The sequence below is a fragment of the Pseudophryne corroboree genome, chromosome 9, assembly GCF_028390025.1.
Source record: "Pseudophryne corroboree isolate aPseCor3 chromosome 9, aPseCor3.hap2, whole genome shotgun sequence".
Classification (NCBI taxonomy): Eukaryota; Metazoa; Chordata; class Amphibia; order Anura; family Myobatrachidae; genus Pseudophryne; species Pseudophryne corroboree.
In genome coordinates this window covers 429,175,436-429,202,960 of record NC_086452.1, presented here as the reverse complement: position 1 = coordinate 429,202,960, position 27,525 = coordinate 429,175,436, and the positions used below count along the sequence as shown (strand labels likewise).

The following is a 27,525-nucleotide window of genomic DNA, read 5'->3' as shown; positions in this document are numbered from 1 at the left end:
GGGTTACAGTGAGTGGAGGTATGTGGGGAATGTCAGTGAGTAGGATACATATGTGGAGTGCACTGGTTTATGAGCATGTGTAGGGTTACAGTGAGTGGAGGTAAGTGGGGAATGTCAGTGAGTAGGGTACATGTGGGGAGTGCACTGGTTTATGAGCATGTGTAGTTATAGTGAGTGGAGGTATGTGGGGAATGTCAGTGAGTAGGGTACATGTGGGGAGTGCACTGGTTTATGAGCATGTGTAGTTATAGTGAGTGGAGGTATGTGGGGAATGTCAGTGAGTAGGGTACATGTGGGGAGTGCACTGGTTTATGAGCATGTGTAGTTATAGTGAGTGGAGGTATGTGGGGAATGTCAGTGAGTAGGGTACATGTGGGGAGTGCACTGGTTTATGAGCATGTGTAGGGTTACAGTGAGTGGAGGTATGTGGGGAATGTCAGTGAGTAGGGTACATGTGGGGAGTGCACTGGTTTATGAGCATGTGTAGGGTTACAGTGAGTGGAGGTATATGGGGAATGTCAGTGAGTAGGGTACATGTGGGGAGTGCACTGGTTTATGAGCATGTGTAGGATTACAGTGAGTGGAGGTACTGTATGTGGGGAATGTCAGTGAGTAGGGTACATGTGGGGAGTGCACTGGTTTATGAGCATGTGTAGGGTTACAGTGAGTGGAGGTATGTGGGGAATGTCAGTGAGTAGGGTACATGTGGGGAGTGCACTGGTTTATGAGCATGTGTAGTTATAGTGAGTGGAAGTATGTGGGGAATGTCAGTGAGTAGGTTACATGTGGGGAGTGCACTGGTTTATGAGCATGTGTAGGGTTACAGTGAGTGGAGGTATGTGGGGAATGTCAGTGAGTAGGATACATATGTGGAGTGCACTGGTTTATGAGCATGTGTAGTTATAGTGAGTGGAGGTATGTGGGGAATGTCAGTGAGTAGGATACATGTGGGGAGTGCACTGGTTTATGAGCATGTGTAGGATTACAGTGAGTGGAGGTACTGTATGTGGGGAATGTCAGTGAGTAGGGTACATGTGTGGAGTGCACTGGTTTATGAGCATGTGTAGGGTTACAGTGAGTAGAGGTATGTGGGGAATGTCAGTGAGTAGGGTACATGTGTGGAGTGCACTGGTTTATGAGCATTTGTAGGGTTACAGTGAGTGGAGGTATGTGGGGAATGTCAGTGAGTAGGATACATATGTGGAGCGCACTGGTTTATGAGCATGTGTAGGGTTACAGTGAGTGGGGGTATGTGGGGAATGTCAGTGAGTAGGGTACATGTAGGGAGTGCACTGGTTTATGAGCATGTGTAGTTACAGTGAGTGGAGGTATGTGGGGAATGTCAGTGAGTAGGGTACATGTGTGGAGTGCACTGGTTTATGAGCATGTGTAGGGTTACAGTGAGTGGATGTATGTGGGGAATGTCAGTGAGTAGGATACATGTGTGGAGTGCACTGGTTTATGAGCATGTGTAGGGTTACAGTGAGTGGAGGTATGTGGGGAATGTCAGTGAGTAGGATACATATGTGGAGTGCACTGGTTTATGAGCATGTGTAGTTATAGTGAGTGGAGGTATGTGGGGAATGTCAGTGAGTAGGGTACATGTGTGGAGTGCACTGGTTTATGAGCATGTGTAGGGTTACAGTGAGTGGAGGTAGGTGGGGAATGTCAGTGAGTAGGATACATGTGTGGAGTGCACTGGTTTATGAGCATGTGTAGGGTTACAGTGAGTGAAGGTATGTGGGGAATGTCAGTGAGTAGGGTACATGTGGGGAGTGCACTGGTTTATGAGCATGTGTAGTTATAGTGAGTGGAGGTATGTGGGGAATGTCAGTGAGTAGGGTACATGTGTGGAGTGCACTGGTTTATGAGCATGTGTAGGGTTACAGTGAGTGGAGGTATGTGGGGAATGTCAGTGAGTAGGATACATATGTGGAGTGCACTGGTTTATGAGCATGTGTAGTTATAGTGAGTGGAGGTATGTGGGGAATGTCAGTGAGTAGGGTACATGTGGGGAGTGCACTGGTTTATGAGCATGTGTATAATCACAGTGAGTGGGGGCATGTGGGGTGTGCCAGTGAGTAGGGCAAATGTGGGGAGTGCACTGCTTTCTGAGTATGTGTAGGGTTACAGTGAGTGGAGGTAAGTGGGATGTGCCAGTGAGTAGGATACATATGTGGAGTGCACTGGTTTATGAGCATGTGTAGTTACAGTGAGTGGAGGTATGTGGGGAATATCAGTGAGTAGGATACATATGTGGAGTGCACTGGTTTATGAGCATGTGTAGTTATAGTGAGTGGAGGTATGTGGGGAATGTCAGTGAGTAGGGTACATGTGGGGAGTGCACTGGTTTATGAGCATGTGTAGGGTTACAGTGAGTAGAGGTATGTGGGGAATATCAGTGAGTAGGGTACATGTGTGGAGTGCACTGGTTTATGAGCATGTGTAGGGTTACAGTGAGTGGAGGTAGGTGGGGAATGTCAGTGAGTAGGATACATGTGTGGAGTGCACTGGTTTATGAGCATGTGTAGGGTTACAGTGAGTGGAGGTATGTGGGGAATGTCAGTGAGTAGGATACATATGTGGAGTGCACTGGTTTATAAGCATGTGTAGTTATAGTGAGTGGAGGTATGTGGGGAATGTCAGTGAGTAGGGTACATGTGGGGAGTGCACTGGTTTATGAGCATGTGTAGTTACAGTGAGTGGAGGTATGTGGGGAATGTCAGTGAGTAGGGTACATGTGTGGAGTGCACTGGTTTATGAGCATGTGTAGGGTTACAGTGAGTGGAGGTATGTGGGGAATGTCAGTGAGTAGGATACATGTGGGGAGTGCACTGGTTTATGAGCATGTGTAGTTATAGTGAGTGGAGGTATGTGGGGAATGTCAGTGAGTAGGATACATGTGTGGAGTGCACTGGTTTATGAGCATGTGTAGGGTTACAGTGAGTGGAGGTATTTGGGGAATGTCAGTGAGTAGGGTACATGTGGGGAGTACACTGGTTTATGAGCATGTGTAGTTATAGTGAGTGGAGGTATGTGGGGAATGTCAGTGAGTAGGGTACATGTGGGGAGTGCACTGGTTTACGAGCATGTGTAGGGTTATAGTGAGTGGAGGTATGTGGGGAATGTCAGTGAGTAGGATACATGTGGGGAGTGCACTGGTTTATGAGCATGTGTAGTTACAGTGAGTGGAGGTATGTGGGGAATGTCAGTGAGTAGGGTACATGTGGGAGTGCACTGGTTTATGAGCATGTGTAGTTACAGTGAGTGGAGGTATGTGGGGAATGTCAGTGAGTAGGGTACATGTGTGGAGTGCACTGGTTTATGAGCATGTGTAGGGTTACAGTGAGTGGAGGTATGTGGGGAATGTCAGTGAGTAGGATACATATGTGGAGTGCACTGGTTTATGAGCATGTGTAGGGTTACAGTGAGTGGAGGTATGTGGGGAATGTCAGTGAGTAGGATACATATGTGGAGTGCACTGTTTATGAGCATGTGTAGGGTTACAGTGAGTGGAGGTATGTGGGGAATGTCAGTGAGTAGGGTACATGTGTGGAGTGCACTGGTTTATGAGCATGTATAGGGTTACAGTGAGTGGAGGTATGTGGGGAATGTCAGTGAGTAGGGTACATGTGTGGAGTGCACTGGTTTATGAGCATGTGTAGGGTTACAGTGAGTGGAGGTATGTGGGGAATGTCAGTGAGTAGGGTACATGTGAGGAGTACACTGGTTTATGAGCATGTGTAGTTATAGTGAGTGGAGGTATGTGGGGAATGTCAGTGAGTAGGGTACATGTGGGGAGTGCACTGGTTTATGAGCATGTGTAGTTACTGTGAATGGAGGTATGTGGGGAATGTCAGTGAGTAGGGTACATGTGTGGAGTGCACTGGTTTATGAGCATGTGTAGGGTTACAGTGAGTGGAGGTATGTGGGGAATGTCAGTGAGTAGGATACATATGTGGAGTGCACTGGTTTATGAGCATGTGTAGTTATAGTGAGTGGAGGTATGTGGGGAATGTCAGTGAGTAGGGTACATGTGGGGAGTGCACTGGTTTATGAGCATGTGTAGTTACAGTGAGTGGAGGTATGTGGGGAATGTCAGTGAGTAGGGTACATGTGGGGAGTGCACTGGTTTATGAGCATGTGTAGGGTTACAGTGAGTGGAGGTATGTGGGGAATGTCAGTGAGTAGGGTACATGTGGGGAGTGCACTGGTTTATGAGCATGTGTAGTTACAGTGAGTGGAGGTATGTGGGGAATGTCAGTGAGTAGGGTACATGTGGGGAGTGCACTGGTTTATGAGCATGTGTAGGGTTACAGTGAGTGGAGGTATGTGGGGAATGTCAGTGAGTAGGGTACATGTGGGGAGTGCACTGGTTTATGAGCATGTGTAGTTATAGTGAGTGGAGGTATGTGGGGAATGTCAGTGAGTAGGATACATGTGGGGAGTGCACTGGTTTATGAGCATGTGTAGGATTACAGTGAGTGGAGGTACTGTATGAGGGGAATGTCAGTGAGTAGGATACATATGTGGAGTGCACTGGTTTATGAGCATGTGTAGAGTTACAGTGAGTGGAGGTATGTGGGGAATGTCAGTGAGTAGGATACATGTGTGGAGTGCACTGGTTTATGAGCATGTGTAGGGTTACAGTGAGTGGAGGTATGTGGGGAATGTCAGTGAGTAGGATACATATGTGGAGCGCACTGGTTTATGAGCATGTGTAGGGTTACAGTGAGTGGAGGTATGTGGGGAATGTCAGTGAGTAGGGTACATGTGGGAGTGCACTGGTTTATGAGCATGTGTAGGGTTACAGTGAGTGGAGGTATGTGGGGAATGTCAGTGAGTAGGGTAGGTGTGGGGAGTGCACTGGTTTATGAGCATGTGTAGGGTTACAGTGAGTGGAGGTATGTGGGGAATGTCAGTGAGTAGGGTACATGTGGGGAGTACACTGGTTTATGAGCATGTGTAGTTATAGTGAGTGGAGGTATGTGGGGAATGTCAGTGAGTAGGATACATGTGGGGAGTGCACTGGTTTATGAGCATGTGTAGTTACAGTGAGTGGAGGTATGTGGGGAATGTCAGTGAGTAGGGTACATGTGTGGAGTGCCCTGGTTTATGAGCATGTGTAGGGTTACAGTGAGTGGAGGTATGTGGGGAATGTCAGTGAGTAGGATACATATGTGGAGTGCACTGGTTTATGAGCATGTGTAGGGTTACAGTGAGTGGAGGTAAGTGGGGAATGTCAGTGAGTAGGGTACATGTGGGGAGTGCACTGGTTTATGAGCATGTGTAGTTATAGTGAGTGGAGGTATGTGGGGAATGTCAGTGAGTAGGGTACATGTGGGGAGTGCACTGGTTTATGAGCATGTGTAGTTATAGTGAGTGGAGGTATGTGGGGAATGTCAGTGAGTAGGGTACATGTGGGGAGTGCACTGGTTTATGAGCATGTGTAGGTTTACAGTGAGTAGAGGTATGTGGGGAATATCAGTGAGTAGGGTACATGTGTGGAGTGCACTGGTTTATGAGCATGTGTAGTGTTACAGTGAGTGGAGGTAGGTGGGGAATGTCAGTGAGTAGGGTACATATGTGGAGTGCACTGGTTTATGAGCATGTGTAGTTATAGTGAGTGGAGGTATGTGGGGAATGTCAGTGAGTAGGGTACATGTGGGGAGTGCACTGGTTTATGAGCATGTGTAGGGTTACAGTGAGTAGAGGTATGTGGGGAATATCAGTGAGTAGGGTACATGTGTGGAGTGCACTGGTTTATGAGCCTGTGTAGGGTTACAGTGAGTAGAGGTATGTGGGGAATATCAGTGAGTAGGGTACATGTGTGGAGTGCACTGGTTTATGAGCATGTGTAGGGTTACAGTGAGTGGAGGTAGGTGGGGAATGTCAGTGAGTAGGGTACATGTGTGGAGTGCACTGGTTTATGAGCATGTGTAGGGTTACAGTGAGTGGGGGTATGTGGGGAATATCAGTGAGTAGGATACATATGTGGAGTGCACTGGTTTATGAGCATGTGTAGTTATAGTGAGTGGAGGTATGTGGGGAATGTCAGTGAGTAGGGTACATGTGGGGAGTGCACTGGTTTATGAGCATGTGTAGGGTTACAGTGAGTAGAGGTATGTGGGGAATATCAGTGAGTAGGGTACATGTGTGGAGTGCACTGGTTTATGAGCATGTGTAGGGTTACAGTGAGTGGAGGTAGGTGGGGAATGTCAGTGAGTAGGATACATGTGTGGAGTGCACTGGTTTATGAGCATGTGTAGGGTTACAGTGAGTGAAGGTATGTGGGGAATGTCAGTGAGTAGGGTACATGTGGGGAGTGCACTGGTTTATGAGCATGTGTAGTTATAGTGAGTGGAGGTATGTGGGGAATGTCAGTGAGTAGGGTACATGTGTGGAGTGCACTGGTTTATGAGCATGTGTAGGGTTACAGTGAGTGGAGGTATGTGGGGAATGTCAGTGAGTAGGATACATATGTGGAGTGCACTGGTTTATGAGCATGTGTAGTTATAGTGAGTGGAGGTATGTGGGGAATGTCAGTGAGTAGGGTACATGTGGGGAGTGCACTGGTTTATGAGCATGTGTATAATCACAGTGAGTGGGGGCATGTGGGGTGTGCCAGTGAGTAGGGCAAATGTGGGGAGTGCACTGCTTTCTGAGTATGTGTAGGGTTACAGTGAGTGGAGGTAAGTGGGATGTGCCAGTGAGTAGGATACATATGTGGAGTGCACTGGTTTATGAGCATGTGTAGTTACAGTGAGTGGAGGTATGTGGGGAATATCAGTGAGTAGGATACATATGTGGAGTGCACTGGTTTATGAGCATGTGTAGTTATAGTGAGTGGAGGTATGTGGGGAATGTCAGTGAGTAGGGTACATGTGGGGAGTGCACTGGTTTATGAGCATGTGTAGGGTTACAGTGAGTAGAGGTATGTGGGGAATATCAGTGAGTAGGGTACATGTGTGGAGTGCACTGGTTTATGAGCATGTGTAGGGTTACAGTGAGTGGAGGTAGGTGGGGAATGTCAGTGAGTAGGATACATGTGTGGAGTGCACTGGTTTATGAGCATGTGTAGGGTTACAGTGAGTGGAGGTATGTGGGGAATGTCAGTGAGTAGGATACATGTGGGGAGTGCACTGGTTTATGAGCATGTGTAGTTACAGTGAGTGGAGGTATGTGGGGAATGTCAGTGAGTAGGGTACATGTGTGGAGTGCACTGGTTTATGAGCATGTGTAGGGTTACAGTGAGTGGAGGTATGTGGGGAATGTCAGTGAGTAGGATACATGTGGGGAGTGCACTGGATTATGAGCATGTGTAGTTATAGTGAGTGGAGGTATGTGGGGAATGTCAGTGAGTAGGATACATGTGTGGAGTGCACTGGTTTATGAGCATGTGTAGGGTTACAGTGAGTGGAGGTATGTGGGGAATGTCAGTGAGTAGGGTACATGTGGGGAGTACACTGGTTTATGAGCATGTGTAGTTATAGTGAGTGGAGGTATGTGGGGAATGTCAGTGAGTAGGGTACATGTGGGGAGTGCACTGGTTTACGAGCATGTGTAGGGTTATAGTGAGTGGAGGTATGTGGGGAATGTCAGTGAGTAGGGTACATGTGTGGAGTGCACTGGTTTATGAGCATGTGTAGGGTTACAGTGAGTGGAGGTATGTGGGGAATGTCAGTGAGTAGGATACATATGTGGAGTGCACTGGTTTATGAGCATGTGTAGGGTTACAGTGAGTGGAGGTATGTGGGGAATGTCAGTGAGTAGGATACATATGTGGAGTGCACTGTTTATGAGCATGTGTAGGGTTACAGTGAGTGGAGGTATGTGGGGAATGTCAGTGAGTAGGGTACATGTGTGGAGTGCACTGGTTTATGAGCATGTGTAGGGTTACAGTGAGTGGAGGTATGTGGGGAATGTCAGTGAGTAGGGTACATGTGAGGAGTACACTGGTTTATGAGCATGTGTAGTTATAGTGAGTGGAGGTATGTGGGGAATGTCAGTGAGTAGGGTACATGTGGGGAGTGCACTGGTTTATGAACATGTGTAGTTACTGTGAGTGGAGGTATGTGGGGAATGTCAGTGAGTAGGGTACATGTGTGGAGTGCACTGGTTTATGAGCATGTGTAGGGTTACAGTGAGTGGAGGTATGTGGGGAATGTCAGTGAGTAGGATACATATGTGGAGTGCACTGGTTTATGAGCATGTGTAGTTATAGTGAGTGGAGGTATGTGGGGAATGTCAGTGAGTAGGGTACATGTGGGGAGTGCACTGGTTTATGAGCATGTGTAGTTACAGTGAGTGGAGGTATGTGGGGAATGTCAGTGAGTAGGGTACATGTGGGGAGTGCACTGGTTTATGAGCATGTGTAGGGTTACAGTGAGTGGAGGTATGTGGGGAATGTCAGTGAGTAGGGTACATGTGGGGAGTGCACTGGTTTATGAGCATGTGTAGTTACAGTGAGTGGAGGTATGTGGGGAATGTCAGTGAGTAGGGTACATGTGGGGAGTGCACTGGTTTATGAGCATGTGTAGTTATAGTGAGTGGAGGTATGTGGGGAATGTCAGTGAGTAGGGTACATGTGGGGAGTGCACTGGTTTATGAGCATGTGTAGGGTTACAGTGAGTGGAGGTATGTGGGGAATGTCAGTGAGTAGGATACATATGTGGAGTGCACTGGTTTATGAGCATGTGTAGGGTTACAGTGAGTGGAGGTAAGTGGGGAATGTCAGTGAGTAGGGTACATGTGGGGAGTGCACTGGTTTATGAGCATGTGTAGTTATAGTGAGTGGAGGTATGTGGGGAATGTCAGTGAGTAGGGTACATGTGGGGAGTGCACTGGTTTATGAGCATGTGTAGTTATAGTGAGTGGAGGTATGTGGGGAATGTCAGTGAGTAGGGTACATGTGGGGAGTGCACTGGTTTATGAGCATGTGTAGTTATAGTGAGTGGAGGTATGTGGGGAATGTCAGTGAGTAGGGTACATGTGGGGAGTGCACTGGTTTATGAGCATGTGTAGTTACAGTGAGTGGAGGTATGTGGGGAATGTCAGTGAGTAGGGTACATGTGGGGAGTGCACTGGTTTATGAGCATGTGTAGGGTTACAGTGAGTGGAGGTATATGGGGAATGTCAGTGAGTAGGGTACATGTGTGGAGTGCACTGGTTTATGAGCATGTGTAGGATTACAGTGAGTGGAGGTACTGTATGTGGGGAATGTCAGTGAGTAGGGTACATGTGGGGAGTGCACTGGTTTATGAGCATGTGTAGTTACAGTGAGTGGAGGTATGTGGGGAATGTCAGTGAGTAGGGTACATGTGTGGAGTGCACTGGTTTATGAGCATGTGTAGGGTTACAGTGAGTGGAGGTATGTGGGGAATGTCAGTGAGTAGGATACATGTGGGGAGTGCACTGGTTTATGAGCATGTGTAGTTATAGTGAGTGGAGGTATGTGGGGAATGTCAGTGAGTAGGATACATGTGTGGAGTGCACTGGTTTATGAGCATGTGTAGGGTTACAGTGAGTGGAGGTATGTGGGGAATGTCAGTGAGTAGGGTACATGTGGGGAGTACACTGGTTTATGAGCATGTGTAGTTATAGTGAGTGGAGGTATGTGGGGAATGTCAGTGAGTAGGGTACATGTGGGGAGTGCACTGGTTTACGAGCATGTGTAGGGTTATAGTGAGTGGAGGTATGTGGGGAATGTCAGTGAGTAGGATACATGTGGGGAGTGCACTGGTTTATGAGCATGTGTAGTTACAGTGAGTGGAGGTATGTGGGGAATGTCAGTGAGTAGGGTACATGTGGGGAGTGCACTGGTTTATAAGCATGTGTAGTTACAGTGAGTGGAGGTATGTGGGGAATGTCAGTGAGTAGGGTACATGTGTGGAGTGCACTGGTTTATGAGCATGTGTAGGGTTATAGTGAGTGGAGGTATGTGGGGAATGTCAGTGAGTAGGATACATATGTGGAGTGCACTGGTTTATGAGCATGTGTAGGGTTACAGTGAGTGGAGGTATGTGGGGAATGTCAGTGAGTTGGATACATATGTGGAGTGCACTGTTTATGAGCATGTGTAGGGTTACAGTGAGTGGAGGTATGTGGGGAATGTCAGTGAGTAGGGTACATGTGTGGAGTGCACTGGTTTATGAGCATGTATAGGGTTACAGTGAGTGGAGGTATGTGGGGAATGTCAGTGAGTAGGGTACATGTGTGGAGTGCACTGGTTTATGAGCATGTGTAGGGTTACAGTGAGTGGAGGTATGTGGGGAATGTCAGTGAGTAGGGTACATGTGAGGAGTACACTGGTTTATGAGCATGTGTAGTTATAGTGAGTGGAGGTATGTGGGGAATGTCAGTGAGTAGGGTACATGTGGGGAGTGCACTGGTTTATGAGCATGTGTAGTTACTGTGAGTGGAGGTATGTGGGGAATGTCAGTGAGTAGGGTACATGTGTGGAGTGCACTGGTTTATGAGCATGTGTAGGGTTACAGTGAGTGGAGGTATGTGGGGAATGTCAGTGAGTAGGATACATATGTGGAGTGCACTGGTTTATGAGCATGTGTAGTTATAGTGAGTGGAGGTATGTGGGGAATGTCAGTGAGTAGGGTACATGTGGGGAGTGCACTGGTTTATGAGCATGTGTAGTTACAGTGAGTGGAGGTATGTGGGGAATGTCAGTGAGTAGGGTACATGTGGGGAGTGCACTGGTTTATGAGCATGTGTAGTTATAGTGAGTGGAGGTATGTGGGGAATGTCAGTGAGTAGGGTACATGTGGGGAGTGCACTGGTTTATGAGCATGTGTAGGGTTACAGTGAGTGGAGGTATGTGGGGAATGTCAGTGAGTAGGATACATATGTGGAGTGCACTGGTTTATGAGCATGTGTAGGGTTACAGTGAGTGGAGGTAAGTGGGGAATGTCAGTGAGTAGGGTACATGTGGGGAGTGCACTGGTTTATGAGCATGTGTAGATATAGTGAGTGGAGGTATGTGGGGAATGTCAGTGAGTAGGGTACATGTGGGGAGTGCACTGGTTTATGAGCATGTGTAGTTATAGTGAGTGGAGGTATGTGGGGAATGTCAGTGAGTAGGGTACATGTGGGGAGTGCACTGGTTTATGAGCATGTGTAGTTATAGTGAGTGGAGGTATGTGGGGAATGTCAGTGAGTAGGGTACATGTGGGGAGTGCACTGGTTTATGAGCATGTGTAGGGTTACAGTGAGTGGAGGTATGTGGGGAATGTCAGTGAGTAGGGTACATGTGGGGAGTGCACTGGTTTATGAGCATGTGTAGGGTTACAGTGAGTGGAGGTATATGGGGAATGTCAGTGAGTAGGGTACATGTGGGGAGTGCACTGGTTTATGAGCATGTGTAGGATTACAGTGAGTGGAGGTACTGTATGTGGGGAATGTCAGTGAGTAGGGTACATGTGGGGAGTGCACTGGTTTATGAGCATGTGTAGGGTTACAGTGAGTGGAGGTATGTGGGGAATGTCAGTGAGTAGGGTACATGTGGGGAGTGCACTGGTTTATGAGCATGTGTAGTTATAGTGAGTGGAAGTATGTGGGGAATGTCAGTGAGTAGGTTACATGTGGGGAGTGCACTGGTTTATGAGCATGTGTAGGGTTACAGTGAGTGGAGGTATGTGGGGAATGTCAGTGAGTAGGATACATATGTGGAGTGCACTGGTTTATGAGCATGTGTAGTTATAGTGAGTGGAGGTATGTGGGGAATGTCAGTGAGTAGGATACATGTGGGGAGTGCACTGGTTTATGAGCATGTGTAGGATTACAGTGAGTGGAGGTACTGTATGTGGGGAATGTCAGTGAGTAGGGTACATGTGTGGAGTGCACTGGTTTATGAGCATGTGTAGGGTTACAGTGAGTAGAGGTATGTGGGGAATGTCAGTGAGTAGGGTACATGTGTGGAGTGCACTGGTTTATGAGCATTTGTAGGGTTACAGTGAGTGGAGGTATGTGGGGAATGTCAGTGAGTAGGATACATATGTGGAGCGCACTGGTTTATGAGCATGTGTAGGGTTACAGTGAGTGGGGGTATGTGGGGAATGTCAGTGAGTAGGGTACATGTAGGGAGTGCACTGGTTTATGAGCATGTGTAGTTACAGTGAGTGGAGGTATGTGGGGAATGTCAGTGAGTAGGGTACATGTGTGGAGTGCACTGGTTTATGAGCATGTGTAGGGTTACAGTGAGTGGATGTATGTGGGGAATGTCAGTGAGTAGGATACATATGTGGAGTGCACTGGTTTATGAGCATGTGTAGGGTTACAGTGAGTGGAGGTATGTTGGGAATGTCAGTGAGTAGGGTACATGTAGGGAGTGCACTGGTTTATGAGCATGTGTAGTTACAGTGAGTGGAGGTATGTGGGGAATGTCAGTGAGTAGGGTACATGTGTGGAGTGCACTGGTTTATGAGCATGTGTAGGGTTACAGTGAGTGGAGGTATGTGGGGAATGTCAGTGAGTAGGATACATATGTGGAGTGCACTGGTTTATGAGCATGTGTAGGGTTACAGTGAGTGGAGGTATGTGGGGAATGTCAGTGAGTAGGGTACATGTGTGGAGTGCACTGGTTTATGAGCATGTGTAGGGTTACAGTGAGTGGAGGTAAGTGGGGAATGTCAGTGAGTAGGGTACATGTGGGGAGTGCACTGGTTTATGAGAATGTGTAGTTACAGTGAGTGGAGGTATGTGGGGAATGTCAGTGAGTAGGATACATGTGGGAGTGCACTGGTTTATGAGCATGTGTAGGGTTACAGTGAGTGGAGGTATGTGGGGAATGTCAGTGAGTAGGGTACATGTGGGGAGTGCACTGGTTTATGAGCATGTGTAGTTATAGTGAGTGGAGGTATGTGGGGAATGTCAGTGAGTAGGGTACATGTGGGGAGTGCACTGGTTTATGAGCATGTGTAGGATTACAGTGAGTGGAGGTACTGTATGTGGGGAATGTCAGTGAGTAGGATACATATGTGGAGTGCACTGGTTTATGAGCATGTGTAGGGTTACAGTGAGTGGGGGTATGTGGGGAATGTCAGTGAGTAGGGTACATGTGGGGAGTGCACTGGTTTATGAGCATGTGTAGGGTTACAGTGAGTGGAGGTATGTGGGGAATGTCAGTGAGTAGGGTACATGTGGGGAGTGCACTGGTTTATGAGCATGTGTAGTTACAGTGAGTGGAGGTATGTGGGGAATGTCAGTGAGTAGGATACATATGTGGAGTGCACTGGTTTATGAGCATGTGTAGTTACAGTGAGTGGAGGTATGTGGGGAATGTCAGTGAGTAGGGTACATGTGTGGAGTGCACTGGTTTATGAGCATGTGTAGGATTACAGTGAGTGGAGGTACTGTATGTGGGGAATGTCAGTGAGTAGGGTACATGTGGGGAGTGCACTGGTTTATGAGCATGTGTAGGGTTACAGTGAGTGGAGGTATGTGGGGAATGTCAGTGAGTAGGATACATGTGGGGAGTGCACTGGTTTATGAGCATGTGTAGGGTTACAGTGAGTGGAGGTATGTGGGGAATGTCAGTGAGTAGGATACATGTGGGGAGTGCACTGGTTTATGAGCATGTGTAGGATTACAGTGAGTGGAGGTACTGTATGTGGGGAATGTCAGTGAGTAGGGTACATGTGGGGAGTGCACTGGTTTATGAGCATGTGTAGGGTTACAGTGAGTGGAGGTATGTGGGGAATGTCAGTGAGTAGGGTACATGTGGGGAGTGCACTGGTTTATGAGCATGTGTAGTTATAGTGAGTGGAGGTATGTGGGGAATGTCAGTGAGTAGGGTACATATGTGGAGTGCACTGGTTTATGAGCATGTGTAGTTACAGTGAGTGGAGGTATGTGGGGAATGTCAGTGAGTAGGGTACATGTGTGGAGTGCACTGGTTTATGAGCATGTGTAGGGTTACAGTGAGTGGAGGTATGTGGGGAATGTCAGTGAGTAGGATACATGTGGGGAGTGCACTGGTTTATGAGCATGTGTAGGGTTACAGTGAGTGGAGGTATGTGGGGAATGTCAGTGAGTAGGGTACATATGTGGAGTGCACTGGTTTATGAGCATGTGTAGGGTTACAGTGAGTGGAGGTATGTGGGGAATGTCAGTGAGTAGGGTACATGTGGGGAGTGTACTGGTTTATGAGCATGTGTAGGGTTACAGTGAGTGGAGGTAAGTGGGATGTGCCAGTGAGTAGGATACATGTGGGGAGTGCACTGGTTTATGAGCATGTGTAGGATTACAGTGAGTGGAGGTACTGTATGTGGGGAATGTCAGTGAGTAGGGTACATGTGGGGAGTGCACTGGTTTATGAGCATGTGTAGGGTTACAGTGAGTGGAGGTATGTGGGGAATGTCAGTGAGTAGGATACATGTGGGGAGTGCACTGGTTTATGAGCATGTGTAGGATTACAGTGAGTGGAGGTACTGTATGTGGGGAATGTCAGTGAGTAGGGTACATGTGGGGAGTGCACTGGTTTATGAGCATGTGTAGGATTACAGTGAGTGGAGGTACTGTATGTGGGGAATGTCAGTGAGTAGGGTACATGTGGGGAGTGCACTGGTTTATGAGCATGTGTAGGGTTACAGTGAGTGGAGGTATGTGGGGAATGTCAGTGAGTAGGGTACATGTGTGGAGTGCACTGGTTTATGAGCATGTGTAGGGTTACAGTGAGTGGAGGTATGTGGGGAATGTCAGTGAGTAGGGTACATGTGTGGAGTGCACTGGTTTATGAGCATGTTTAGTTATAGTGAGTGGAGGTATGTGGGGAATGTCAGTGAGTAGGATACATATGTGGAGCGCACTGGTTTATGAGCATGTGTAGGGTTACAGTGAGTGGAGGTATGTGGGGAATGTCAGTGGGTAGGGTACATGTGGGGAGTGCACTGGTTTATTGGCATGTTTAGTTACAGTGAGTTGAGTCATGTGGGTGTGCCAGGTATAGGTCGTTGGGCCGACACAACTTAGGTCGACTGTCATTAGGTCAACCACTATTGGTCGACATGCATTAGGTAGACAGGGTCACTAGGTCGACATGTACTAGGTCGACAGGTCAAAAGGTTGACATGAGTTGTTGTTTTTTACTGTTTTTTGGTGTAGTTTTCTTCGTAAAGTGACGGGGAACCTCAATTAGTGCACCGTATTTGCTCGCCATGCTTCAGGCAAGGTGTCTCACTCTGCTACCGCTGTGCTCGGCACAGGTTACCACTCCCAATTGTAGTCCACATGGATTGTAAAGAATGAAAAAGTTCAAAATTTGGAAAAAAAATTGAAAAACTCATGTCAAATTTTTGAACTGTCGACCTAGTACATGTGGACCTAATGACCATGTTGACCTAGTGACCCTGTCGACCTAATGCATGTTGACCAATAGTGGTCGACCTAATGACCGTATCCCAGTGTGCCAGTGAGAAGTGTACATGTGGGAGTGCACTGGTTTATGAGCATGTGTAGTTACAGTGAGTGGGGTGAGCCAGTGAGTAGGGCACTTGTGGGGAGTGCATTTGGTTTATGAGCCTGTGTAGGGTTACAATGAATTGAGTCATGTGGAGAGTGCCAGTGAGTAGGGTACACGTGTAGAGTGCACTGGTTTATGAGCATGTGTAGGGTTACAGTGAGTGGGGGCATGTGGGCTGAGCCAGTGAGTAGGATACATGTGGGGAGGGGGGGGGGGGGGGGGGCGGGGAGTTGTGTGGAGCGTTGCCTCACTGCTGGTCTTCAGGAGGAGGCGCTGCTGATTAAGAAGGGGGAGCTAGAAGAGGCCGAAGCCTGCATCTGCTAGCTATGTTATGTTGGGCACACCTCACCGTCGTCCAGCGGCGGCAGTTAGTGTCAGAGCGGGAGCTGAATGGCCGTGGGTGCTCTTCATTTTCTGTGGATGCTCGGGCCAAGGAGCACCCACGGAATCGGCGCCTATGCCTGTACATATATTCTGATGGTACCTAATATTTGCAGGTACCGCCTGAAAAGGATAAAACAAATAAGTTTTGTATACCCATAATGTGGAATTTTGCACAGGGGCTATCTGAATGTTTTCCAGGGATAATGTAAATTACCAATCCTCACCTGTATATTGATCGCTAAAAATGGTGTGTGTATTTTATTTGGGTCTTTTCAATGCTCCCTCTGCTGTATATTGGTAACTAGAATTCTATCTGTATCATATAGAATTCAAAGAATGCTTTGTTTTAATAGTAGTCACTAAATAGCAGACATCTCCTATATAATAGCCCGGATCTGTGACTCTGTGCCTGGCCGTAACGCTGGGCGGAGTCACAGATCTGGGCGGAGTCACAGATGGAGGAGAGGAGGCTGGATTCAGGGCAGGATCAGGAGATAGCGGCGCCGGCACGCTCCTCCTGGCTCCTGCACACGGCGGGTACTGGGGTGAGGGCTGTCACTCTCGGCCGCCAGGGCCCCTCCCTCACATGGATGCCGGCATGAGAGCAGCAGGAGCCGCCAGAGCGGTTTACATACCAGATCTGCTGCTGCGCCCCGCCACCTGCCCCTCCCCCAGGCGTCCGGCTCTGCTCAGGGAGTCAGTGGGGTACACAACTGTCAGTGCTGGTAGGTGAGGGGGAGGCGGCGGTATCCCCGTGCGGCCGACGCTGGGGTCTCTGTCCCCCTATTTGTCTCCATGATAAATGCGCGACATACGGCACGCACACCCACCTGCCGCCATTGCGCCTGCACAGCACATCAGGGGGGAGAGGAACAGAGAGGAGGGGGCTGCAGCACAGACCCCATGCACCATGCACCCAGCCACATGTTACTAACAGGCTCCCACGTCCTATGTTGGGATGGGAGCTGGTGACATAACTGCACTTAAGAGGTGACCACAATGAGAAATCCAAAATCAAACCCAAAAAAAATGTACAGGTGCTGTATAGACAGGCCAGCCTATGGAGCTCGCTCCCACGTGGCTACATGTATTGCTGGGCACACCAGTCCCATCACACACCCGCCCCTCCCCCACCTGCAGCTCTCCCGGACCCCCTCCCCCATCCACAGCACCCTCCCACCCGCCCCTACCCCAGCCGTGGCACCTCAAGACCCCTACCCCACCCGCGGCATCACCGCACCCACCCGCAGCGCCTATGGACCCCATCCATGGCACCCCCGCACCTTCCCCACCCGTGACGCCTCCAGACCCCCTACCCCACCCACGGCATCAGCACACCCGCTCCTCCACCACCCGCAGCACCTATGGACCTCATACCCTATCGGTGACACCCTCGCACCAGCCACTCCCCCACCTGCATCAACCCAACCCCTCCCCCACCCGCAGCACCTCCCGACCCCTATTCCACTCACTGCAACCCAGCACCCACACCTTCTCCACCCGCAGCCCCACCAGAACACCTCCCCCATCCACCACAGCACCTCACCCACCCGCGACACCACCGCCCCTCCCCCACCCGCAGCGCCTCTGGAACTTATCCACAGCCCCCACTCCCCACCCCTCCACCAACCGCAACACCTCCCCAACCCCTCCCCCATCCGCAGTACCCGCCCCTTCCTCACCCACAGCACCTCCAGACCCCGCCTCTATCCGCGCCCCACCCGCAGCCACTCATCCCTCCCCCACCCACTGCATCTATAGACCCCTTCCGCCGCACCCAGCAACTACCCCTCCCCCGCCCGCAGCACCTCTGGAACCCCTCACCCAAACGCACCCAAAAAAACAAAAATTTTTACAGATGCAGTATAGACAGGCCAGCCTATGGAGCTCACTCCCACGTGGCTAAATTTATTGCTGAGCACACCAGTCCCATCACACCCCCACCCCTCCCCCACCTCCAGCTCCCCCAGACCCCCTACCCCATCCACGGCACCCCCCCCTCCCCTAGCCGTGGCACCTCCAGACCCTTTACCGCACCCGCTCCTCCACCACCCGCAGTGCCTATGGACCCCATCCACGGCACCCGCCCCTCCACCATCCGCATCAACCCTGCCCCTCCCCCACCCGCCACACCTCCCGACCGTCTATTCCACTCGTGGCACCCCAGCACTCGCACCTTCCCCACCCGCAGCCCCACCAGAATCCCTCCCACATCCACCACAGCACCTCCACCTCACCCACCCGTAGCACCACCGGAACTCATCCACAGCCCCCACTCCCCCACCCCTCCCCCACCCACAGCACATCCGGAACCCCGCCTCCATCCGCAGCCACTCATCCCCCACCCACTGCATCTACAGACCCCTTCCGCGGCACCCCACAACTACTCCTCCCCCACCTGCAACACCTTTGGAACCCCTCACCCAACCGCACCCCTCCCTGCACCCGCCTCTCCCCCAAACGCACCCAAAAAAATTAAAAAAGTAAAGGTGCAGTATAGACAGGCTAGCCTATGGAGCTCACTTCCACGTGGCAAAATGTATTGCTGGCCAAAACAGTCCCGTCACACACCCGCCCCTCCCCCACCTGCAGCTCTCCCGGACCTCCTCCCCCATCCATAGCACCCCCGCACCCGCTCCTCCACCACCCACAGCACCTATGGACCCCCATCCACGGCACCCCCGCACCCGCCCCTCCCCCACCCGTGGTTCCTCCAGACCCCCTACCCCACCCGCGGCATCACCACACCCGCTCCTCCACCACCCGCAGCACCTATGGACCCCCTCCCCCATCCATGGCACCCCCGCACCCGTCCCTCCCCCAGTGCCTCCAGACCCCCTACCCAACCCGCGGCATCACCGCACCCGCTCCTTCACCACCCACAGCGCCTATGGACCCCATCCCCCCTTACCGACAACCCCGCACCTGCCACTACCCCACCCACAGCTCTCCCGGACCCCCTCCCCCATCCACAGCACCACCGCACCCGCTTCTCCACCACCCACAGCACCTATGGACCTCATCCAAGGCACCCCCGCACCCGCCCCATCCGCAGTGCCTCCAGACCCCCGACCCAACCCGCCGCATCACCGCACCCGCTCCTCCACCACCCGCAGCACGTATGGACCCCCTCCCCCATTTAGGGGGGTAATTCCAAGTTGATCGCAGCAGGAATTTAGTTAGCAATTGGGCAAAACCATGTGTACTGCAGGGGAGGCAGATTTAACATGTGCAGAGAGAGTTAGATTTGGGTGGGTTATTATGTTTCTGTGCAGGGTAAATACTGGCTGCTTTATTTTTACACTGCAAATTAGATTGCAGATTGAACACACCACACCCAAATCTAACTCTCTCTGCACATGTTATATCTGCCCCCCCTGCAGTGCACATGGTTTTGCCCAACTGCTAACAAAGTTCCTGCTGCGATCAACTCAGAATTACCCCCATGGTTTTGCCCAGTTGCTAACTAAGGGGGTCATTCCGAGTTGATCGCTCGCAAGCTGATTTTAGCAGATTTACTAACGCTAAGCCGCCGCCTACTGGGAGTGAATCTTAGCTTCTTAAAATTGCGAACGACGTATTCGCAATATTGCGATTACACACTTCTTAGCAGTTTCAGAGTAGCTTCAGACTTACTCGGCATCTGCGATCAGTTCAGTGCTTGTCGTTCCTGGTTTGACGTCACAAACACACCAAGCGTTCGCCCAGACACTCCCCCGTTTCTCCGGCCACTCCTGCGTTTTTTCCGGAAACGGTAGCGTTTTCCCGCACACACTCATAAAACGGCTAGTTTCCGCCCAGTAACACCCATTTCCTGTCAATCACATTACGATCACCAGAACGATGAAAAAGCCGTGAGTAAAAATCGTAACAGCATAGCAAATTTACTTGGCGCAGTCGCACTGCGGACATTGCGCATGCGCACTAAGCGGAAATTCGCTGCGATGCGAAGAAATTTACCGAGCGAACGACTCGGAATGACCCCCTAAATACCTGCTGTGATCAACTTGGAATTACCCCCCAGGTTGGGTAAATTGACAACACATTCACAAATTTGATATTTAACCTGTTGACAACAAGAATATAGAGTGTAAGCTCCACTGCGGCAGGGACTGATGTGAATGGCCAAATATTCTCTGTAAAGCGCTGCGCAATATGTGTGCGCTATATAAATAACTGGTAATAAATAATAAAATGTTGACACATAATGTTTTGGTTATTTTAACCTAAGCCAAATCCTAACCCTAACCCTTAACCCTAAACCTAACCTTAAGACAAACCCTAACTGTAATCCTTAACCTAGCCTTAACCCTAAACCTAACCCTAAACTAAAATAAAAATCATATCGACATTTTGGTGTCGACATTCTGGATGTGTACTGTAGGCATTTAAACCATTTCAGCCTAAATGTGTGTGTGTATATACATATACATATATATATATATATATATATATATATATTGATTGTCATCTTTTTTTAATTTCGACACGTTGGGGTAAATTTACTAAAATGGGAGTTCTATTTAAGGTGGGATGTTGCCCATAGCAACCAATCAGATTCCAGGTATTATCTTCTAGAAGGTGCTAGATAAATGAGAAGTAGAATCTATGAGCAACATCCCATCCTAAATAGAACTCCCATCTTAGTAAATTTGCCCCGTTGACTAGATACCCCTATACATACTTCTTATTTACTATATACTTTTTCCATGTCTGAGACATCAGAATATTGCTTCGGCCTGGGATTCAGATAAGATGCAGGAAAGGAATATGTTATTTATGTTGGATAACGATTAGTTTCCAATAAATAAAGAGCCCGGAATGTAACACAGAACCTTCCGCTTTGTAGAAACCATAAAACAGACACATTCTCACCTCTTTGCTGTGTGTTGTAGACAAAGAACTGGTGGATCGGAAAGACTATTATGGCAAGACACCCTTATACTGGGCGGCTTATAAAGGTCAACGGATTTCAATGGAGCTTCTCTTGCAGCATGGGGCCAACGTGAACAGCTGCTGTAAACATGGAGGCACGCCGCTACACGCGGCCATCGGATTGTTTCCAGACTGCGCACTTTTATTAATACAGGTGAGATTAATTCTGAGTCTCTTCTGGTGTCTGATTATGCATATCCAGCAGTTGAAGGGTTAGATCCTGCCTTACTGTAACATTTGTGTTTGCGCTGTTCCTTCAGGTGCCCCGAGAGTATTATAATATAGGCAGTGGCGTCGAGAGAGGGAGGAGGGGGTACAGATTGCCCGGGCATGCCAGGGGACCCAGGCCACAGCACACCAGTAGGTATTTTTTGGGGAGGGGTAATTTTTTTCCCCCACTGCCTGGGGCCCCCACCCCTGCCGCTAGGGATCATATTTTGCACTTAAATATTACACATTATGCATATGTTACATTATACTGCACAGGGCTATGGTGTACTTTCTATAGTGTTATTATATTAATCTGGTACATTATTATGCATGCACTAGCAGTATTTGCTATATATATGTATCAGGGGGCACAGAACATGTACTACTGGTTAGCCAAGCCTCTAAGCATGGGCCCCTATCACTGCATTTCCCCGGTGGGCCCTCCATGCCCCAGTCCAACACTGGCTGTTTGTCCCTTGTTGTGGATGTCCCTCACAGCCACTTCCAGCTGCCGCATCGCTGCTAAGATTACGTGAGATGATGACATCATCATCTTGAGAGACAATCTCTGCAGCCAGCTTTGGTCGGCCTCTTCAGAATCAGCAGGCTCCGGGCGGAGAGCAAGGACTGGGAGGGGCAGGCATGCAACTGGTTGAGCGTGGCCTATGGGTTTAGGAAGTGACGCAGCTCAGCTCAGTTGTAAGAATCAGCAGCAGGGCTGTCACCTCGTCGGGAGCTAGCCTGTTAGGCTGCGACATTGTGAGTTGAGAACTGTGACTGTGAGTGACAGACACAACACTGTGGTGCGGCAGGCAGCTGCTAACAATGATATAAACTCTATATAAATATTCTATAATACATGTATCCATACATTACCATTAGTATGATATATATGTGTGTGTGTGAGTGTGTGTGTGTGTATATTTATATATATATCTCCTATATATTAGCCCAGATCTGTGACTTTGTGCCTTATTTGCTAACGCTGGGCGGAGTCACAACACTGGGCGGAGTTAGTCAAATGAGTCACAGATCTGGGCAAATCTGTAGGAGAACAAAGTCACAGATCTGGGCTAATATATAGGAGACTAGGAGCAGAAGCAGATAGTATGGGCATGGCACAGGCAGGGGTGCATACCTCCCAGCTTTCTTCAGGCAGACAGGGGTGCATACCTCCCAGCTTTCTTCAGGCAGGAGGAGGGACACAAGCTTACACACGTAATGCCTCCTGTACCAGTGGTACTGTTACAGGGGACATTACATGTGTGTCTCTACTACAGGGGGTATTATGTGTGCTGTGCCTTTGTAGAGTATGCGAGGGTGCAAATGTATATTTTGCAGGGGGGCGCCGAACACCCTAGCACCGGCCCTGACTGCACACCCACTGCACTGCACAGCACTGTCACCTTTTACATTGATTCAGCGTCCAGACATTACCCTCCGCGATATCACCCACTCTATCCGTTACATTAGCCATCTCTGGGCTTCCAGGCCGGCAGCCCAGGTGCTGTGTTGTGGAGTCAGGGCCTCTGGGAATCTGGCCGCGGCTGTGGCGGGGAGGCACTTCTGTGACATCACACGCAGAGCAGGCTCCAGGGGCACAGAGAGTATGCTGCGCAGGGAGGGTTATGAAAGCCTTCCGCTGCACCGCTTTCATACACATCTATGCCGGTGGCCGCAGCAGCTTTTGTTCCACCTGCGCCGCACCTAGGGAGTGGGGATTGTTGATGCTGAAGGGGGCAGGCGGACTGGCAGCAGGACATAGGACGCTTCAGTAAAAGGATTTTTTTCCCCCCTATCTGCAGCGCAGAGACTTGCTGCAGATGCAGTGGCCTACCCTCCAGCTGCACCTTTGTGGCAGGTAGTCCCTTTTTTTATGGTCTGTACTGTTTTTTGACTCTCCAAGCTTCCATGGAAAGTATATGAAAATGGGCGTGGCAATGCTGCTGTACCCGTGGCCACGCCCCTTTTCGAATGTGTATCTATGTTTATGTGTAACTTGTTGGAGGGTATGATGCTGCAGATGCAGTGCGACTCTTTTGGGGTGTGGACCTGGAACTGCAGCTCCATCAGTCCCATTGCTAATCCTGCTCTGTGAAAACACAGCAGGCAAAGGGCAGAGCCTCCCATTGGATGTAACCTGTGTGGGAGGGCATTTCTCGCCCAATCAGCTGTGGACTGGGTGTGATCGACCTGCCACTAACCCAATGAGAGATGCGTTATACACACAGGCACAAAGTCACAGAGCTGGGCTATTATATAGCAGATATATATTTATTTATTTATTTATTTATTTTTACATACTGTGGCCACACCCACTCCAGGGGTCCTGGGAAGTTGTTGTAGCGGGGCCCAGGATTTCTCTTGGCAGCCCTGAATACAGGCACAGTCCCTGCTTGCTAATAATAAGGTGCAGGAGTGTTCATAAGAGATAACGTCATGGACAGATTTCCTGTAATAACCTATTTGCCAGAGTGTTTACGTGAACTACAAAGAAAATAAGATTTTAAACCTACCGGTAAATCTATTTCTCCTAGTCCGTAGAGGATGCTGGGGACTCCGTAAGGACCATGGGGTATAGACGGGCTCCGCAGGAGACATGGGCACCTAAAAAGAACTTTGACTATGGGTGTGCACTGGCTCCTCCCTCTATGCCCCTCCTCCAGACCTCAGTTAGAGAACTGTGCCCAGAGGAGATGGACAATACAAGGCAGGATTTAAAAATCCAAGGGCAAGATTCATACCAGCCCACACCAATCATACCATGTAACCTGGAACATACATAACCAGTTAACCGTATGAACAACAACAGTGACTGTCCAAGACTGACTCCAACTGTAACATAACCCTTATGTAAGCAACAACTATATACAAGTCTTGCAGAGTTTCCGCACTGGGACGGGCGCCCAGCATCCTCTATGGACTAGGAGAAATAGATTTACTGGTAGGTTTAAAATCTTATTTTCTCTTACGTCCTAGAGGATGCTGGGTACTCCGTAAGGACCATGGGGTTTATACCAAAGCTCCCAATCGGGCGGGAGAGTGCGAATGACTCTGCAGCACCGACTGAGCAAAAGCTAGGTCCTCGTCAGCCAGGGTATCAAACTTGTAGAAATTAGCAAAGGTGTTTGACCCCGACCAAGTCGCCGCACGGCAAAGCTGTAATGGCGAGACGCCTCGGGCAGCCGCCCAAGAAGAGCTCACCTTCCTAGTGGAATAGGCGTTAACCGAATTTGGAACCGGCAATCCAGCCGTAGAATGAGCCTGCTGAATCGTATTACAGATCCAGCGAGCAATAGTCTGCTTCGAAGCAGGTGCGCCAATCTTATTAGCAGCATACAGGACAAACAGTGCTTCTGTTTTCCTAATTCTAGCCGTTCTGGCTGCATAAATCTTCAAAGCCCTGACTACATCCAGGGACCTGGAAGCCTCCAAGTCACTCGTAGCTACAGGCACCACGATAGGTTGGTTCAGATGGAATGCAGAAACCACCTTAGGCAAAAATTGAAGGCGTGTCCTCAATTCCGCTCTATCCACATGAAAAATCAAGTAGGGGCTCTTGTGTGACGAGGCCCCCAATTCTGACACTCGCCTTGCCGATGCCAAGGCCAACAACATGACCACTTTCCAGGTAAGAAATTTCAACTCAACCTTGTTAAGTGGTTCAAACCAGTGTGATTTTAGGAACTGCAACACCACGTTCAGGTCCCACGGTGCCACTGGAGGCACATAAGGAGGCTGGATGTGCAGCACTCCCTTTACAAACGTCTGGACTTCTGGAAGAGAAGCCAATTCCTTCTGTAAGAAAATCGAAAGGGCCGAAATCTGTACCTTAACAGAACCTAATTTCAGGCCCATATCCACTCCTGTCTGCAGGAAGTGGAGAAAACGCCCCAAATGAAAATCTTCCGTAGGCGCGTTCTTGGTTTCACACCAAGACACATACTTTCGCCAGATACTGTGATAATGTTTCACTGTCACCTCCTTCCTAGCCTTTATTAAAGTAGGGATGACCTCCTCCGGAATCCCCTTTTCCGCTAGGATTCGGCGTTCAACCGCCATGCTGTCAAACGTAACCGCGGTAAGTCTTGGAATATACAGGGCCCCTGTTGCAACAGGTCCTCCCTCAGAGGGAGAGGCCAGGGATCTCCTGTGAGCATCTCTTGAAGATCTGAGTACCAGGCCCTTCGAGGCCAGTCTGGAACAACGAGTATCGTCTGTACTCTTCTTCGCCTTATGATCCTCAACACTTTTGAGATGAGATGAAGAGGAGGAAACACGTAGACCGAGTGGAACACCCACGGCGTTACCAGGGCGTCTACTGCTACTGCCTGAGGGTCCCGAGACCTGGCACAATACCTCCGAAGCTTTTTGTTGAGGCGTGACGCCATCATGTCTATTTGAGGAATTCCCCAAAGACGTGTTATGTCTGCAAAGATTTCTTGATGAAGTCCCCACTCTTCTGGATGGAGATCGTGTCTGCTGAGGAAGTCTGCTTCCCAGTTGTCCACTCCCAGAATGAAGACAGCCGACAGAGCGCTTACGTGATTTTCCGTACAGCGAATAATCCTTGTGGCTTCCGCCATCGCGACTCTGCTTCTTGTCCCGCCTTGGTGGTTCACATGAGCCACTGCTGTGACATTGTCTGATTGAATCAGAACTGGTAGGTTTCGAAGAAGACTCTCCGCTTGTCGAAGGCCGTTGTATATGGCCCTGAGTTCCAACACATTGATGTGTAGACAGGACTCCTGGTCTGACCACAGTGCCTGAAAATTTCTTCCTTGGGTGACTGCTCCCCATCCTCGGAGGCTCGCGTCCGTGGTTACCAGGATCCAGTCCTGAATTCTGAACCTGCGACCCTCCAGCAGGTGAGCACTTTGCAGCCACCATAGGAGAGACACCCTGGCCCCTGGGGACAGAGTTATTTTCCGATGTAAGTGCAGATGCGACCCGGACCATTTGTCCAGAAGGTCCCATTGAAACGTCCTCGCATGGAACCTGCCGAAGGGGATGGCCTCGTAGGCCACCACCATTTTTCCCAGAACTCGAGTGCATTGATGAACTGACACCCTTTTCGGTTTTAGCAGGTCTCTGACCATGTTCTGGATGTCCTGGGCTTTTTCCAACGGGAGAAAAACCTTCATTTGTTCCGTATCCAGTATCACACTTAGGAACGTTAGTCGAGTTGTCGGAATCAACTGTGACTTCGGTAGATTCAGAAACCAACCGTGTTGCTGGAGAACTCTCAGAGAGAGTGTTACACTGCTCAGCAATTTCTCTCTTGATCTCGCCTTTATCAGGAGATCGTCCAAGTATGGGATAATTGTGACTCCATGCTTGCGCAGGACCACCATCATTTCCGCCATTATCTTGGTAAAAATCCTTGGGGCCGTGGAAAGCCCGAACGGCAACATCTGAAATTGGTAATGACAATCCTGTACAGCGAATCTCAGGTACTCCTGATGGGAGGGATATATGGGGACATGAAGGTACGCATCCTTTATGTCCAGTGACACCATAAACTCCCCCTCCTCCATACTGGCTCTAATCGCCCTGAGCGATTCCATCTTGAATTTGAATCTTTTCATGTACAGGTTTAGGGATTTTAGATTCAAAATAGGTCTTACCGAACCGTCCGGTTTCGGGACCACAAAGAGGGTTGAGTAGTAGCCACTTCCCTGCTGGTTCAAGGGAACCCTGATAATTACTTGCTGTAGACACAGCGTTTGAATTGCAGCTAACACTACATTCCGTTCTGGTGTAGAAGCTGGTAATGCCGACTTGAAAAATTGGCGCGGGGGCACCTCTTTGAATTCCAGTTTGTAACCCTGGGAAACTATTTCCAACACCCAAGGATTCAGGTCTGAGCTGACCCAGGCCTGGCTGAAAAGTCGAATACGTGCCCCCACCGGTGCGGACTCCCGCAGGGGAGCCCCAGCGTCATGCTGAGGGTTTTGTAGTAGCCGGGGAGGACTTTTGTTCCTGGGCACCGGCCGAAGCGGGTGCTCTTTTCCCTCTAGCCTTACCTTTGGCAAGGAAGGAGGACCCCCCGACCTCTTCTGGACTTTTGCGACCGAAAGGACTGCATCTGATACGGTGGTATTTTCTTTTGCTGTTGGGGAATAAATGGTAAAAAATTTGATTTACCTGCGGTAGCTGTGGAAACCAGGTCCGTCAGCCCATCCCTAAACAATACATCTCCCTTATAGGGTAGGACTTCCATATGCTTTTTTGAATCCGCATCACCCGTCCATTGGCGAGTCCATAAGGATCGTCTCGCTGAGATAGACATGGCATTGGCTCTGGAAGCCAGCAATCCAATATCCCTTTGAGCATCTCTCATAAATAAGACTGCATCTTTAATATGGGCTAGAATTAACAATACAGTATCTCTATCCATGGCATCCAATTCAGCCGTCAGATCATCTGTCCATGCTGAAATTGCGCTACATACCCATGCCGACGCAATTGTCAGTCTTAGCACAGCTCCAGTATGCGAATAAATAGACTTTAAAGTAGTCTCC

At 49.4% G+C, this 27,525-nt stretch overlaps 1 protein-coding gene across 1 annotated transcript in view; it reads left to right on the top strand.

The window, feature by feature from the left end:
- Positions 1–27,525, top strand: part of LOC134958421 (poly [ADP-ribose] polymerase tankyrase-2-like) — an 89,824-nt gene that overhangs the window by 49,200 nt on the left and 13,099 nt on the right. Inside the window, exon 3 of the mRNA XM_063941016.1 lies at positions 20,752–20,945. Coding sequence (XP_063797086.1) covers positions 20,752–20,945 — 194 coding nt within the window. The remainder of the gene's footprint in view (positions 1–20,751; positions 20,946–27,525) is intronic.